Source organism: Spermophilus citellus, assembly GCF_964194105.1.
Source record: "Spermophilus citellus genome assembly, chromosome: 6".
Lineage (NCBI taxonomy): Eukaryota > Metazoa > Chordata > Mammalia > Rodentia > Sciuridae > Spermophilus > Spermophilus citellus.
The window spans coordinates 30445546-30462629 of record NC_138187.1 but is presented as its reverse complement, the minus strand read 5'-3'; the positions used below and the strand labels follow the sequence as shown (position 1 = coordinate 30462629).

The 17084-nt window shown below is 50.4% G+C and overlaps 2 protein-coding genes across 4 annotated transcripts; both read left to right on the top strand.

Annotated features, from left to right (window-relative positions):
- Window positions 1-310: 310 nt before the first annotated feature.
- On the top strand, window positions 311-1849 carry PVRIG (PVR related immunoglobulin domain containing). Of its 3 annotated transcripts, XM_081300003.1 has the most exons (6): window positions 311-481; window positions 573-747; window positions 877-905; window positions 980-1103; window positions 1181-1238; window positions 1314-1849. In XM_081300003.1, the coding sequence occupies exons 1-6, from the start codon at window positions 421-423 to the stop codon at window positions 1626-1628; spliced, it is 762 nt and encodes a 253-aa protein (XP_081156129.1). In that variant the 5' UTR covers window positions 311-420; the 3' UTR covers window positions 1629-1849. The 3 variants fall into 3 exon arrangements, with proteins under 3 accessions (XP_081156129.1, XP_081156130.1, XP_081156128.1); XM_081300004.1 differs by lacking the exon at window positions 877-905; XM_081300002.1 differs by having other exon boundaries at window positions 573-905.
- A 5363-nt stretch (window positions 1850-7212) lies between these two features.
- On the top strand, window positions 7213-16930 carry LOC308651593 (paired immunoglobulin-like type 2 receptor alpha). Its single transcript, XM_081298924.1, has 7 exons — window positions 7213-7381; window positions 7696-8082; window positions 12962-13159; window positions 14905-14935; window positions 15817-15866; window positions 16099-16130; window positions 16709-16930. The coding sequence occupies exons 1-7, from the start codon at window positions 7327-7329 to the stop codon at window positions 16829-16831; spliced, it is 876 nt and encodes a 291-aa protein (XP_081155050.1). The 5' UTR covers window positions 7213-7326; the 3' UTR covers window positions 16832-16930.
- The last annotated feature ends 154 nt before the right edge of the window (window positions 16931-17084 follow it).

The window sequence follows — 17084 nt, the reverse complement described above, 5'->3', positions numbered from 1 at the left end:
TTCCTGCTTTCCCTACCCCTTATCTAGGCAGGTCAGAGCCTTGTTCATCATCAATAGCTAGGTGTCCCCTGTCCCCAAGAAAGGGCTACTGCTCAGCATCCCCTGTAGCACCCCTCTGCCCTCTCCCTGAGGGTCTGGCATAGCCAGCATCTGTGCCATTACAGGATCTGAACCACCCCACCCCTCTCATGGAAGCACAGTTCTTGGGGACAAAGGAAGCTCTGTCACTGTCACTTTAAGGGGGGAACCCATCACCCAGTGTTAACCACTTCTGGAGGAAGGCATCAGAGAAGGAAGTGGGGCTGGGCTCTGAGGAGACCCTGTCACCCAGGCTGCTGACAACATAAAAACTTCTTTCAATGAGAAGAGGATCACCTGGGTCATGCCGGCAGCCCCCAGAGCCTGGGCAGCCAGGGACTCATGGCTGGGCCCACGCCTCTGGTCCTGCTCTGGGCACTGCTGACCCTCTGCATCTCTGCAGGTGAGTGGGAAAGCCAGAGAGATACAGAGGCCATGGGGCAGGGACCATGGTCAGCGATCAGTCCACTGATCTTCCTGTCCCTATTCCTCAGGGACCCCCGAGGTGTGGGTGCAAGTCCAGATGGAGGCCACTGAGCTCCCAACCTTCACTGTCCGCTGTGGGTTCCTTGGGTCTGGCTCCATCTCCCTGGTGACCATGAGCTGCGGGGGGCCTGATGGTGCTGGAGGAACCAGTCTGGCTGTGTTGCACCCAGAATTTGGAACCAGGTATTGGGCCCCTGTCCGCCAGGCCCACTGGGAAACCAAAAGCAGCATCTCCCTCACTCTGGAAGGGTCAGCGGCCAGAAGCCCTTGGGCCAACACCACTTTCTGCTGCAAGTTCATTTCCTTCCCCAGTGGCTCCCAGGAAGCCTGTGGAGACAAAGGTGGGACTGGGGAGAGGCCTGTGGCACAGGGAGGGCCTAGGCACTGGCTGCCCATCTGACACCCCTGTCTCCAGGACTCCCGGCTCCCTCTCCAGCCCCCATTCTGCGGGCAGACCTGGCCGGGATCTTTGGAGCCTCAGGGATCCTCCTGTGTGGCTGCATCTTCATCCTACACTTCATACATCGGCAGAGGCATCAGTGAGAACCACCCAGGCTGTGTCCCTGCATCACTGGGCTAGTGACACTCTGCCTCTGACCCCTCTTCTCCCTCCCAGGTCTGTCGCTCAGCTTCAGCCACCCCTCTCCAGCGCCTGGGCCCAGAGGAGAACTCAGGTGAGACTTGGGAGGAGAGGCTGGAGCTAGGCCTGGGAATGGAACCCTATTTGACCCTCCTTCAATTGTCCACAGGCCACCAGCCAAACCTCCCTGTGCAGTCTCCACCTCCCCAATACCCCCACCACCCTCTGCCCAGCAGCTCCGAACATGGGGCACCCCCACCAGCGACTGTCCCAGTGGGCATTGCTCCCCATTCACACTACATGCCAAACCCAGGTACCTGTCACCCGTGGGTCCCTGCTGGCCACTCCACACAGCAGTTTTATCTCTGTTGAGAATGGACTCTATGCTTGGGCAGGAGAGAGGCCTCCCTGCACTGGCCCCAACCTTAGCCCTTCCCCTGACTCTTTGGGGCCCAGGGTCATGGAGGGGTACTCGGGAGTTTGATGAGAGAGGTTCCAGGTCAGTTTGGCCTCCCTTCCCAGGCCTGGGGGACCCCTTTCTGCTGCGTATCTGTGTCCCAGGCACCCGCTGTTTTTTCCACATCATGTTTTATTCTTAACCTTCTAATAAGTGTCTCACAAACCTAGCCAGGGCCCCCCTTGATGCGGATGTGGTCAGTGTGTGTGCACATGTGGGCACAGGTGTGGGTATGTGTAGTGACAAAGTCCCACTCCAGGTTACTTCCTGTTTTGTACATGTCACCTTCAGGTGATGTCAGTAACTGTCAATAAAGCAGTTCCTCTGACTTGGTCTTGGCTGGCCTTTTCTTATTTGGGGGGCTAATGGATTAGAGGTACTTTCAACCTCTGGGAGGTAGAAGCCAGAAGGGGACAGTGGCTCAGCATGGAGGCTAGAGGGGTCTCCTGGCTTGCGGGCCTTGCTGAGATAAGAGAATGAGGGTCTGGGAAGATGGATTGGGGGTTTGTGACCCCCTGGATGGACCAACTCAAGCCCCACCACACTGGCTGCTCTCTAGGGCAGAAGCAGGAATTTCTGGGCTTCAACCTGAAGCAGGTCTCTATGGTCTGACCTGCCTCCCTAGGTCAGATGTCCCGGGTGGCCTGCGGTGGGACCCTGGTGCCTTCTTCCACTGAGCTGAACTTCAGAGGCAGGGGAGGGGGAATGTTTGGGGAGACCTACCTCAGCTCCCCACAGTCACATCCTCCAGGTCCTCCCCTATTACCAGGGCACCAGGCACTGCTCCCGAGTGGCCACTTGGGCAGGCAGACAGGCCTTTACAGATGCAGAGACTGAACACAAGCTCAGCTACCCTTGAACTGTCCTGCCCAGGGGCCAGCCTGGGCCTCCTCAGGCTTTCACAATGGTGAAAGTGCTCTGTAAGCTGCAAGTCTCCCAGGAGCATGACAGTTTCCCTATGGCAAGGGGCAGTATGGCCCTGAACCCCCAGCCAGGGTGAATGCTAGTGGGGGCACCTGCACAGGATCCCATCCTTGGAGCTGCTCAGTAGGTTTGGGGTCCCAGGCAGTGCTGGCTGCCGGCCTCTCTCTGCTCAGGGAGGCCTGCCCAGAGGCTGAGTCCAGCCATAGCCTCTTCCAGGAGGCCAGCTCCCTGCTCAGGCTTGCTCTGATGTGGCCCTCCCTGGACCAAGCCCTATCTAGCCCCTGGCCCCACACTGCTGGGAAGTAGGTGGTCAGGCTTACCCTTCTCCACAGGATGTTATCTTTTCCTTCAGGAAGCCCTCAGCACTGGCCCAGACAGTTCCATGGCCCTTCCAGGGCTGGGAGTTCAAGGGAGAGAGGAAAGGGCTACAGAAGAGGTCCCTCACAGGTCCCTAAGAGGGAGGACCTGGTAGGGAAATATCTAGCAGGGAGGGAGTCAGTTAGGGCCCAGCAGCCCTGAACCTTGTCCAAACCTGGGGCAGGAGTGTGGGGCCATTATAGGGCTTGTGGGGTCTCACAGGAAGCTTGGGTCTCACACTTATCGCTCTTAAAGTAGATAAAAAGGGTTGAGGACACCTAAGGGGCATGAATACTGCCAACAGCCTAGTCCCAAGCACCAGAATGCTTTGCTCTCCAAGATAGAAGTGAGAGGGGAACTCTGAGGGCTTCCCCAGCCCATGGAGTCAGGGAGAACCCCCTGGCCTGGGAATGGCTTCCACCAACTCAAGGCCATACGCAGCCTGAACCCCATGGTGCTCAGAGCTGAACACCTGGGGACCCAGGAAGTCTTCCCATAGCCAGTGGCTCCCCACTCCCCATCCCAAGTGCCAGAGTCAGCAGCACACAGAAGGGCCCCTGAGAGCTGAATGGTGCATGCATGGTGCCCTGGGACAAGCTGGACTACAGACCCAGGGTCAGCAGTCTGCAGATCCCTTTTGCTGAGCCCTGTCCATTCAGTATATGAGGACTGAAAGGTGACCCACCCAAAGGGATAGAACTGAGGCTAAGACCTCCACTTCCTCCCTCCAGCTCCCCAGGTGTCCAGGAGAACGCCTACCTTCCTGCCATACCCATAAAGTTTCAGCCTGACCAGACCTGGGTTTGGATCCCTGGTCACTCCCACTCGGTGACCTGAGTGGCTCAGCTAACCTCAGGAGACACTTGTCGCTCTTAAAGTAGATAAAAAGGCCTAAGGGGCGTGAGGACTGCCAGCAGCCAACTCTCAAGCGCCAGACACTCTGCCTAGACTGGCTTCATCAGGATGCAGCCACCCAGGGAGTAGGCATTTTCAAAAGAGCCATTGAACAGATGAGAGCCTGGAGTCTAGAGAAGCTCAGGAACCTGTGCAGGGTCACAGCACCGAGAAAGGGCTTTTGGGGGAAAGACACTAAACTGCATGCTGCTTCCAGGTAGGCAAAGGCTGCAGCCAGCTGGCTGGGCCCTCCGGAGGTAATACCAAGGACCACAAGATGGCACTTTATCTTGGCTGCACGTCTTCACTAGGCCACCACCACCACCAGGTGGCGAATGACACTGTTACAGAGGGGCCAAACAGTCCCCAGAGGGCCAGAGTGCGAGGGCCCAAGACACCAGGCCCCAGCGAGGTCCCAGCCTTGGATGCCCTGATGCTAGGAGGAAGGCTGGCAGAGATAGAATGTGACCTTCCTGCATCCCTGACCTGACTCCACAGGCTCACCCTCCCCTTGCCACAGGCTAGCCTAGCAGCCCACTCTGGAGGCCAGGGCCAAGTTCAGACCCCCAGGCCACCCCCAGCCACTGCTGGGGACTGCTGCCTGCCCATCAGCTACCCCTTCTGCCAATACAGGCCACGCTGGTTCCACAGGACCTGCCCACCTGATCATCTACCTGAGATAACCCTGAGCCCTCTCACTCAGCCCAGCCCCTACCACTCTCAGGCTCCCAGTCCTTGTCTTCCACCCCCCTCCAACCCTGCTCTAAAAATGTCATCAGTTTACTGATGGCTGGAATCTTCCTCCCCATTCTAGTCCCTCTGCCTGTCCCCCTGTAGCCCAGAGCCAGCCCAGGCTGCAATTCTGCCCTATCCTTTCCCTTCCCACCTACTCTGATGGAGTCCCTGGCCCTCCCCTGGGCCACAGTCCAGCAGCCCAGCTCCTGCCCTCCAAGTAGCCCACTGCCCAAGCCCTCTTGGCTGCAGGTCCTCACCTGCCACCAGCTTGTACCAGCCCCCAAGCCCTCCTTCCCCCACTAGCTGGCCCCTCCAGGGGATCATCCTGGAAGAGCTGCAGAACTAGGGACTACAACCATGAGCCGAGCATGTGACATCAGGCCAATGACCAGCCCTGAGGGTGTCTACCACTGCCCTGTGCTGTCCTCAGGGCCTCAAATCTGGCTCTGTGGAACCCAGCCTACTCACAAAGTAGCCAGGAGATCTCAATAGTGAGTGGCAGGGGACAGAACCTTTGAAAAACAAATCTGACTGAGGCAAGTGTGGGGGTAGGAGGCATAGTCAGCTGGAGATGCGGGGGACACCAGAGGGTAGAGGCCAGGCTGGAGGTGGAGGAACCTCCCAAGGAAAAAACCACCGGCTGTGCCCCTAGTCTCAAGACACAGACAAATGCTCAGGACATTAGTCTGTTGGCACAACCATGGGGTGGTGAGGAGCCAGAGGTCCAGAACCTCAGGTTCCAGCCAACCCCTGCAGGAAGGGGGTCAGGGACACATGGAATTTCCATGGAAATTTGTTTCCAAAAAGGCTTCATTTCAGCATCTGGGAAATACAGAAAGTGGGGCTGCCTGGAGGAGAGTCCAAGGTCTACTTCTTGCTAAGCCACTGACCATTGGAAGGGCTGGAGGCAGGGATTGAAGCCACAGTGGCCTCACCCTCTGAAACAGAGTCATATTAACTACCACAAGAAAAAATGGGTAGGAGAGAACTACATGAGCCTGGCCCTGCCCAGCCCCCACCCCACACTCACTCCCCAGAAGGGCAAAACTCACATTCAAGACAGAGGTGTCCAGCTGTGATTTCCAGACAAGAAGGGTACCTGTCCCCAAGATAGCAACATCCAGGATGGCAGCCAATGGGGAGGAGCATGGGTGATGGGGAGAAAGAGGAAACCAACCTGTCAGATGGCCTCAGAGGCTGGCCAGCAAGGCACCTGGCAGGGGGCTCATAAAGGGAAGGAACAAGGCCCATCGATGCTCTGCCCCAGCGGCCCTGCCAGCCCCTTCCCCGCCTCCTCCTGCAGAAATGACTACTACTTCCAAGGTATCAGGCACAGGGCTGGGTTCCGGGAGACTGGAGGAGGCAAGTCAGGTCTCCTGTGGTCTATGTTCAAGTGGAATGTCAACGAGCAGACCAACAGCATTGGAAATGTCCTAAGGAAAAGGGGGAATGATGGGGCATCTCTGAGCAGATGAAATTCCAAACAAGCCCTGGAGATTGGCGGGAGGAGCCTAGGCAAAGACTGGGGAGACCAGGGGAAGTCCTGGGCAAAGGCTCAGAGGCCCAGAGGGGCTGGGCATTGCCAGGGTTACAGGAAGTCAGTGTGTGTGAAAGGAGAGCAAAGGGGAGGGAGCAGGAAGTGCAGAGAACCTGCTCCTCCCAGCAGCCATCTGTCAGGCTAAAGGGCTGCATTTAGTCTCTGCCCATCTTCAAACCCCCAAACTGAAGGCCCTCCAGCTGCACAAATCCCCTCTGTGGAGCGCCGTGGTTGCAGGCCCTGACTTCTCTATTGGAGGAGGACAGGAGGACAGGCCCAGGGGGCCTCACACACCCCTGAGCTGGAAACATATCCTTAGGGGGATTCAACTGGTCCAGGATGCTAAAAGCGATGCAGTGACCTGCCCACCTGACCAACTGCCTGAGATAACCCTGAGCAGGCTACACAGTAACAGCAGCAGGGCCTGACCCTTCATGCATCCCACAAAGTTACCCTGAGCCTGTTCTGGGAAAGTTCTGTACCCCCAACAGCAGGTCCACAGCAGCTGTGGTTAGGGTCCAGCCCCTGCTCGAGAGACACAGCAATCATGTGACCATCAGCCAATAGCTCACAGTCAGTGGGGCAAGGCCAAAATAGAACCCCCAGGTCAGCTCTGGGAGGGCAGGCCACCTTGGATAGCCAGTGGGTCCCTTACCTTCTCCTCTGCCTGCCTTTCCATCTGGGACCCATTCAGCCAAAGTTCCCATGCCTCAGTTTCCCTGTGGGTACTCTGGAGATAACAGTGCATCCACCAGAAAATGTGAAGCTGGGAATGAGGCAGTGGGTGTTGAGAGCCCGGATCAGGTGGAGGGGGTCTCGTGAACATGGGAAACCTGAGGAGGGTTAGGGAAACAGAAGCAGAGAGGCCAGGCTGCCTGTGTGGCCCCAGGGGAAGCACGGGAGAGTCCACTGGGATTAGCAAAGAGGCTGAGGAGAAAAGGGAAGTTGCTCTGAGCTCTTCAACTCAAGGAAGCCAATGCACTTCCTCTAGTGCAATCATGTCTTCCTGTTCCCATTGTCCCTTCAGCAAGCACATGCCACCTCATCCTGGGTTGTGGCCCAAGGACAGGGCTGCCTTGCCATTGACCACAGGGAGGCTCTTCTGCAACAGAGGAAAAGAAGAAGCCAGATTAACAAAGGAAGTGCTGGTCACCCAGGGAGGTGGGAAGGACTCCAACCTCCTGCAGTCCTCTGAAGGGGCCTGGCTCTGGCTCCTCCACAGGCCTCCACTCCTGTCTGCACAGCTCTGCTGTCTCATCCCCTGGAGGACGGCAGACCATGGGTTGCGTCCTGCTTCTGCTGCTGCTGCTGCCAACAGCATCCCTGAAAGCTGGTGAGTGGCCAGGACGCCCCTAGTGGGGCTCTGCCTAAGCCACAGAAGGGGCTGGTGGTAATGGCTGGGCATATGCAGAGGGGTAAGTTGGAGAGGCCAGCCAAACTCCCACCCCCAACAAGGAGGTAGACATCCCATGTGTGGGTCCACCTCAACCCTTCACCCTCTTTCCTCCTCCAAGCCTAGAGAGGGGCACTGGAGGGACAGCCCTGTCATCTGTCCCACGACCGCCTGTGGAGGAAGGTGCTAGGAGGTCTGGGTAATCTTCTCTGTCTCTTATGGTGGCTTGATATTCTCTCCCCTCCCTCCTCAAGGTTACTCAGCAGCATGCAGCAAAGGCTACCTCTATGGGGTCACCCAACCAGAACACCTCGAGGCCTCCAAGGGTGACTCCATTACAATCTCCTTCACCTTCTGTTACTCCTGGGTGTTAGCCAAGAATCCCGACGTGAGAATATCCTGGAGACGGAAGGATTTCCATGGGCCATTTTTCTACAACCACACCTCATCTTTTATCCATGAGGATTACAAAAACCGGCTGTCTCTGAACTGGAAAAGGGGTCAGAATTTCGGCTCCCTCATCATCCAGAACCTGCGGGAGGAGGATGAGTCTACATACTTCTGCCGAGTCCAGCTGAATACGAAGGAAGGCACAAAGCAGTGGCAGTCCGTCAAGGGGACCACAGTTACCATCACCCACAGTGAGCCCACCCCTGAGCCCACCCCAGCTGAGGCCTCAGTGTCCTTGGAGTTCTCATCCCCTAACCGAACCCCATACTTGCTTGCCCTTCCCCAGGACCCCCTCCCTGCTCCCTCGCCCCTTCCCACACCTCTGCCAACTTTACCTTTGTCCTTCCCTGTAATCATCCCTAAACCTGAGCTGCTTCTCCAGACTTTGCCCCTCTAGGTCCCCTCCAGATCCAGCCCTACCCAACTCCCAGGCCTCAGCACCCACCAGACTCACCAGTTACCCTTCCTTTTTGCTCCAAACGGGCCCTTCTACCCCCGCCCCATGACTTCTAGGTGGATTTGACCTAAGATGCAGCTTGCCATTGCTTGGTCTTGTGTCTGGGCCCCAGTTACCCCTAGGGTGAGCATGTACCTTGTGAGTCCCCACCGCCCTCAGCTCAGCCCAGAATACACAGCATATGCACCTCCAGGCCCTGGGAAGCCCCCAGTCTGCTAATCTCCCAGCTCCCTCTCTTGCTTGGCTTCCCAAAACCCATCCCTCATCTCTCCCTGCCCAGGCTCTTCTGTCCCCTGTCCTGCTTCCCTCTTCTCCTTCCTCATCCCTCACCATTAGGGAGCCTCCTCCTCTGCCACATACCCCTCCTCCTCTCCCACACACGTTCTAATCACAATGTCCCCATCTTGCACCATGTTTTTCTCCTCTGTCCTGGTCACAACAAGGCACCTCTGCAGTGGCAGTAACAGCAGCTCTCACTTGCTAGCTGCACCAGGGCCCTGCCAGATAACTGGACATTTTCTCAGTTAACCTTCACCACGACCCTGCAGTAACAGAAAAGGTCATCTCATCTTTATTTTAAAGTTAGGGAAACTGAGAGTAGCAGAATCTGAACATCTGCCCAAAGTCACACTAGTGGTATACATGGGATATGAATGGACAGTTAAACGGCAGAACCCTGGTCTCCTAACCATCAGCCACACGCCTTGCCTATTGAGTTGGCCCCAATTCGTCTCTCGACTTATTTTTTAACCTAATAATTAGGACCATTCACAGACGCTTCAGTAGCACTCCATAGGGGCGTTGGAATTGGGACCTGTCTGTGTCTGGGGGGCTCTCAGGAGGCCTTCAGGTGGAGGCTATAAGGCAGTACATTGCCTCTAGAAATTTTTTCAGGAATCTAATAATCGACTAAATGGATTTCCCTTTCATAATGACCCATGCTAGCAAATCTCCATGACAGTGATTAATGACTCCTCCCTACCAGAGCAGACCCAGCCTCCCATGGTGAACCACTGTCCTATCTTAACCACTGTGCTGGTTTTAGAGTAAATAGACAGTTTCGCTACAGCTTGGATTTATATTTCCAGTGCCTCCTACCCACTTCCTTAAATGGCCTTTTCTGAGAGATTTTGGGTTTTCTCAGGCCCCTCTTCCTCCTTCTCTAATTCCTGTTTGCTTTTCTCCTTTCTTTGTCTTCAGTCAGATTTACTATGAGGTTTTTGCTTTGGTTTGGGTTTGGGTTTTGTGGTGCTGAGGATCAAACCCAAGACCTTGCACCTGCTAGGCAAGTTCAATATCACTGAACTACACCCCCATCCCAACAGTAAGTTTTTTTTTTAATCAATAAATTACTTTTTTTTTCTTTATTTGTTGGTGCTGGGAATTGAACCCAGGGCCTTGTGCATGCTAGGCAAGCACTCTACCAGAGCTTAACTGGGCCTCGCTAAATTGCTGAGGCTAATAAATTACTTTTTAATTAATCCAACTAACCTAATATTCACACCCATAATTTTAAAAGCCAAAATAAAGAAAATGATAAAAAAGATATGGTTGCTAGGCACAGTGGTACGCCTGTAATCCCAGGGGCTCGGGAGACTGAGGCAGGAAGATGGGAAGTTCAAAGCCAGCCTCAGCAACTTAGTGAGGTCCTAATCAACTCAGTGAGACCCTGTCTCTAGGTAAAATCTGGGGATGCAGCTCAGTGTTTAGCCTCTAGGTTCAATCCCCAGTACCAAAAAAAAAAAAAAAAAATGGTTTTGATCCAATTGAAGTACCAGCATGCAAGATATCACAACTGAAAGAATATTTGCAGTAAATATAACTGTTTGTGGTTGGCTTATTAATTTTTTTTACATAACTTTACTTTTGTAACCAAATCTAATTGTTTTCATTTCTATTTTAAACAAAAATTTCCATCTCCCACTAGAGGTTGAAAATATTTACTTTAAAATTCTTCTAAATTTTTGCTCAAATCTTTATATAGTTTCATTTCTTTTCACAAAACATCTTTAAAATACTGAGAACTTATTTTTATATATGGCATGAAGTACAAAACTAAATTGATTTTTCTACAACTAGATTTTTAATCAACTAAATTGATTTTTAAGTAACTAATATATTATCCCAGTCCTTTTGTTGTTGTTTTTATTTTGTGGTGCTGGAGATCGAACCCAGGCGTTACACATGCGACAGTTCTCCACCTCTGACCTACACCCCCAGCAGCAGCCCTGGTCTTCATCTGTGTCACTGATATTTTTCTTATGTCAGTAGCATGCTGTTTTAGTGACACTAATTTTCATGTTTCAATAGAAAAATTATTTCGATCTCAAACACATATTCTTGTCTCAAACACTGTGATATTATGGCCTTCCTATTCTTACACTTAGAGGTTTGAATTGGTTTGCCAAATTTAGGAAAATAAAAAAAAACATTCAGGCTAGCTCAGTGGTAGAGCACTTGCCTAACACATGTGAGGCCCTGGGTTCTATTCTCAGCACCACTTATAAATAAATAAAATAAAGGTCTATTGACAACGAACAAAAGAAAAAAAATGAAAGACACTCATTGGGATATTTTAAAACACAATGGCATTATATCAATAAAGCAATCAACAGAAACTGAGATCAGCATGACATGCCACTTTCCCACCCAGGAACGGGTTCTGTTTTATACCCCTTACTAGACCTTGGCAGTGTTCTAAAAGGTCATGTAAATGTTTCATAGGATGTTCCTCTTTATGTTCTCTATTTTCATAAGTAGGTAATATTCTAGATTAGCTTTTGATATCTTCAACAAGTTTTTACAAAAATTAAAGCATAAATTCTGATCCAGGTGGTAGTGTGTGTGTGTGTGTGTGTGTGTGTGTGTGCGCGCGCGCGCGCGCGCACATGTCTACCTTAATGTCCTGTATGCACATATCTACCTTAATGTCACTACAGCCTTAATTAAGCAAGATAGCTTGGATTTATGGCAGCATCCTCCCTATTTCCTCCACTCACTCCCAAAATCTACTAAGATGATAGCAAAGGGAACTTTATTAGGCAAAAATACTCAAGAACAAAAATACATGTGTGAGCTAAGTGTCCAAAGGCAAACTTGGGAGGCTGGAAAGACTGCTAGAACTGATTCAGGAGACCAGAGTTGCTGAAGCCAGCAGTAGGGAAACTCAGAAGATACAGCACAAAACAACAACAGTTTCAACACAAAATCCCTTGAGTGTTCTATAATGCCAACCCCAGGTATCCCAGAAAGTGGGAGTGAAGATGTATTTGGAAATTACAACACAGTTGAAAATCTTAAGTTGGGGAAACTCCATTCCTCCCAGGCAAAGAATGGAGGTTTGCTTTCCAGAACAGGTGAACCAGAGGGATTCTGGAGTGAGAAACCCCAGACACAACTGGGCAAAAAGACTGGGGTCTCATCCTTGCACGGAATCCCCCCCCCCCACTGATGACTGTTGCCTAGTGTCAGTTGTGCCTGGAAAGCCCAAAGCTAGAGCCCCACTTTTCAACTATGTTTACACTAAACACTTAGGAACAACTCCTTCCAGGAAATGCAGACAGCAAAACAAACAGGAGGGTGAAAAATGGACCCTGGGGGAAGATGACCTCCAGGGAGGAAGGAAACAGGTCCCATATGCAGATCACTGTCTCAATAGTAACATAGGAAACTGAAAAACCATGGTTGAATGCCTGGAATTCCCAAGGAAAATCATTTCATTTCATTCATTCACTTAACAAATATAGATTGAGTGCCTATCATGTCAGGTACTAACTGGGCCCTGGAGAAAGTCATTAAAAACACCCAAAGATAGGACCTACTTTGGAGTGGGGGAAGAAAAAAATGTATAAATGAATTTTGTATGTGAGTCAATTGGTGGTGAAAAAAGCAGAGGAGAAAAAGCAGTAGAAAGAGTGGGATAGAGATTTCTAAGGGTATTTCTTCGTACAGATTGAATTGGGATTGCCAACGATGACTCCAAGGCCCTTGGCCGGAAGCATCTTGAAGGACAGTATTGCCATTTATTGTGGGGAGGGAAAGAAAATGAGGAGGAACAGGTGTGGGAGGAAATGAAGATCTCTGTTTTGAACACTTAAGTCAGTTGTTACTAGACATACAAATGGCAGCATGAGGAGGCATTAAGACATGAATCAGGGGCTGGGGATATGGCTCAAGCGGTAGCGCGCTCGCCTGGCATGCATGCGGCCCGGGTTCGATCCTCAGAACCACATACAAACAAAGATGTTGTGTCCACCAAAAACTAAAAAAATAAATAAATATTAAAATTCTCTCTCTCTCTCTCTCAAAAAAAAAAAAAAAAGACATGAATCAGCAGTGCAGGGAGAAAGTTGACTGTTAGACTTGGGAGTAATCAGGATATTAATGGGATTTAATATCATGTGACTGGATAAGATCAGTAAGTGGTGTAGAGTCAGATGTAAGCTGGGCTGTCTGGCTTCTCAGCATTTAGCATTTTTACTCTCTCCTTATATGAACTCCTGATGGTTGCTCCCCTACCCATATTTCCCAACTAGTGAACAAGATTCAAAACCCTCACCCAGATACCCCCACTTCTCCAGTGGAGGGTCTGCTTATTTTTCATCTTTCTCCAGTTGCCAAGACCACCATGCAAATTCCCATCAGCAAAACCTCCAAAACCACGACTGGCATAGAGGTCACAGAGAGCAAAAGGAGATCAGGTTCTCAGCCCCTGAGTCTGGGAGCTGCAGTAGGAGTGGCACTGGCCATTGCTGTGTTTGTAACTGCAATTTTGGCATTGATGGTCTTCCTCAGGTGGAAGAGAAGAAGAGGTAAGCTTGACCCTCTGCCCAAGCTTCCAAATTGGGTGATCCTTAACATTCATCTGCATCAGAATCACTGAAGGTGCTTCTTAAAAATGCAACTCACTGTGGGGCTCCCCTCAAACCCACCAAGTCAGGCTCTGAGGTCTGAGCTTGGAAATCTGCCTTTTTATAATCCCTACAAGTGGGATCAAGTTCTGAGAACCATCAATCCCTATCTACACAACTGGGTCATCTGCCAGTTCTTCTCACTTTAAATAGTCATGTCTCATCAATTCTTACCCTTTGGTTCATAGAGAAGGGAGGGCTTACCCTGGGAAAAGTAAAGGAGAGAGAAGAAGGAACAGAAAGTTGGATCAGCTCAGCAAGGATTGGTCCAGTGCCCACTTTCCAAAGAGCCTGGTTTGAAACTGGAGAATCAAAGTGGGTAGAGTGGAGTCAGCTTTCAAGAAACTTAGTAGTAGAGGTGGTGGTGGTGGGAGAAGCAAGGTGGGGAAAGATCACAATCCCATTTATTATAGAATCAAAAATAAAATAAAATACTTGGAAACAATGTACAAAACATTGTGGAAGGGCTAGGGTTGCAACTCAGTGGTAGAGCACTTGCCTAGCATGTGTGAGGCACTGGGTTCAATCCTGTGGACCACATAACAATAAATAAAGTAAAAGTATTATAGCCATCTACAACTAAAAAAATTTTTAAAACATTATGGAAAGAAACTAAAGAAAGCACAAATAATTGGAATGACAGCTCGTAACCATGAATTGAATTAATGTTAAGATGCCCCATTACCCAAAGGAATCTATAGATTCAGTGCAATCCATGTCAAAATCCCAATGGCATTACTTTCTGAAATGAAAATTTCATCCTAAAATTAGAATTTCAAAAATCACCAAATAAGTCAGTCACGGTGTGCACTCCTGTAATCCCAGTGGCTCAGGAGGCTGGGGTGGAAGAACGGCAAGTTCAAAACCAGCCTCAGCAACTTAGAAAGACCCTGTCTCAAATAAAAAAATTAAAAGGGCTGGGGATGTGGCTCATTGATTAAGCACTTCTGGGTTCAATCCCTGGTACTAAAAAACAAAAACATTCCAAATAGCCAAGTGTGGAGGACCCACACTTCTGGATTTCAAAACAATACAAAGCTACAGTAATCAAAATAGCCTGGAACTGACATAAAGACAGACATTGGAACAAAATAGAGAACCCAGAAATAAACTCTTGAATTTACAATCAAATGATCTTCAACAAGAGTGCCAAGATGTCTAAATAGGGAAAAAGAGGACCAACTGAGAGTTAAGAGGAATGGTCCACAGTGGCAGTAGAAGTCTTGAACACAATTCCAACCCTGGGGCTGAATCTGCAACGGGAAGAAGCAGCCAGCACTAAGGAGAAAGTGCTAGAAGATGTTTTTGTGAAAGGAAGGAAAGAACAATGGAGGAAAGCAAGGAGGAACATAGGAGTGGGCAAGAAGTTCAAGGGGGAAGAAGGAAGTAAAGTTTGGAGATAGGGCAAGGATGAAGGGGCAATTGACCAGAAGAGCTTGTCTTAGGATTTGCTGTACAGGACAGTAAGAGGTGAGAGCTGGTTGCAGAATGCCAGCTGAGTCCCAGGCCCTTTCCTGGCTGTTGGGGCAGAACTTCTCTGCTACCCTAGTTCCTTGAAAGATTGTCTGAGTGCAGGACACAGCTGAGAAGGTGGGATGGAGGATCATCATGGATGTCACACTGACGTGCTGTTGGTCTTCCTACAGATCAGCCTACCAAAGCCCAAAGCCCAGCCAGGTGAGTATTTGTCCTCCCAAGACTGGGGGAGAGGGGCTGGTTTGGGAAGTCTCCTTGGGAAAACCATACAAGGTGCCTGTTACAGCCACTCTCCCATCCCCGACTCTTTTGTCCTCCAACAGACCAGACTCTTTACCTTCACAACCTTTATCCCCTGATAATGACCAGAATGCACAGGCTTTCAGCTATTCTCCTATTCAGAACTGCTCCCTCCAGTCTTTCTCCTGGATCCTCTTTCCCTCCCTCCTTCATTTCTAAGCTGCAACTCATGTTCATCTGGTTTCCCCTCAGACTTGAACATGTCTTCCTGGACACATCCAGCTCCCCAGATCCTCTTGTCATTCTTGCTGCCTGTCCAGTCTGTCCTTTTCCCCTGATGAATACCCCACAAACCCCAGGCATCCTCTGCCCCAGCTCACCATCTCTCTCGTCCTTTCCTCTTCATCCTCCCATTACCATACTTTCCCAATTAAGGTCTCTCTCTCTCTCTTCTCTCCCTGCCCAGCTGCTCTTCTTCCCCATCTCCAGGTCCCTTCTCCTTCCAGAGACCCAGCCTGAGCAAGGGCCCAGAAAACCTGAATTTGTTCTGTTCTCCCAGTTTTAGCCAAGGCAGTACCCTCCCTACCTCTCCTAAGTGCCCCCAATATAAGCAGCTTCCCTCGAAAACCCACCTTTAGTTGGTGCTAAGACCTCTGCTGGACAGCCCCACCAAGGGCTCTGATTCCTCTTCCAGGCAGCCTCCTTCTGGGGGGCCTAACACCATCACATTCATCCTGTGTACCAGGGCAGACTGTAGTGCCCCCCCAAAAGGAGAACCAGCATGACTTTGACTCCCTATGCCCAACCTCTAACCTACTTCTCAACCTTTTGTCCCCATGCAGTGAACTCTTCTCAAATACTGAGGAGCAATATGAGAATGTTGAGTATAGAGGTAAGTCCTACCATCACCATTCCCAAGCTTCCCAGACCCTTCCTTCTTCCCCCAAACACCTGCTACCTCCACATGCACCACCTCTGTGCTCTCCCCCATTCTGTTCCTCACTTCATCCCTCCCATGTGACCTGTCCATAACCTAACGATACTGGGTGCCACAGCCTCTATCATTTGTCTACCTGTCTGCCATACCACTTGTTCTCAGCACTCCTTGGTTTTCCCCTCCATAGGACACAATATACACTTGAAAGTGAAACCTGAGGTATGCAGCTCAAACTTGGCCCTGAAGGAGGTAAGGGGGATTTGGAGAAGGTAGTATGCAAGGAATGGAGGGTCTGTGGTGTAGGCAAGGTACTCAGGATGTAGGTCTTTGCTTTAGGAGAGGAGAGCCAGGCCCCAACATGACTTGACTCCCTATGCCCTATACTCCCTATAACCTACTTCTTCAGAACAGAATATAGGTTCTTTTCCGGGGAGCCTCCATTCTGGGGTCTAGGCCCTTCTCTCTCCTCCAAGGGACAAGGCCACATGATGAGCTGGTGGGTTCTGCCCTTTGGCATCATTCTAACTTCTTTTTCTTGAGACAAGTTGGTTGCTGAAGCCTTGGTTTGGGGAACTTGAAATTTTTTCTTAAGGCCTAGATGCAATGAGAATAAAGTTCAGAGTCCTATAAGGCAAGATTATGCTGGCTTAGTAAAATTCTAAATACCTATGCAAAAAAAAACCACAAAAAAACGTATCTGTGGAAAAGATTGCAGTATAAAGAACATGGGCTTTTGGGTCAGAAAAAGTTGGATTAAAGCCACTAACTAACATCCTCTTCTTTTGGTTCTCACCCAGGAAGACAACATTGTCTATGCCTCCCTTTCCCTCTCCAACTTGACCTTGCCAGGAGCAGCTCCTAGCCACACTCTTCATGGGGGCTCCCCAGAAAAGAGCCTATATTCTGTTCTGAAGACCTAAAGAGTGGGGTTGAAATGATGATCTTAGATTCAACTATGCTTAGGGCTGGAGTTGTGGCTCAGCGGTAGAGCACTTGCCTAGCACATGCAAGGACCTGAGTTCGATCCTCAGCACCACATAAAAAATAAAAAAATAAAGAATATTTAAAAAAAAGAATCAACTATGCTTCCAATGGGAAAAATCACAGCTTCCAATTACTAAAACCAGACAACTCAGAAATCAGGAGGTTTGAAGGACACAAAGAAATTGGTAC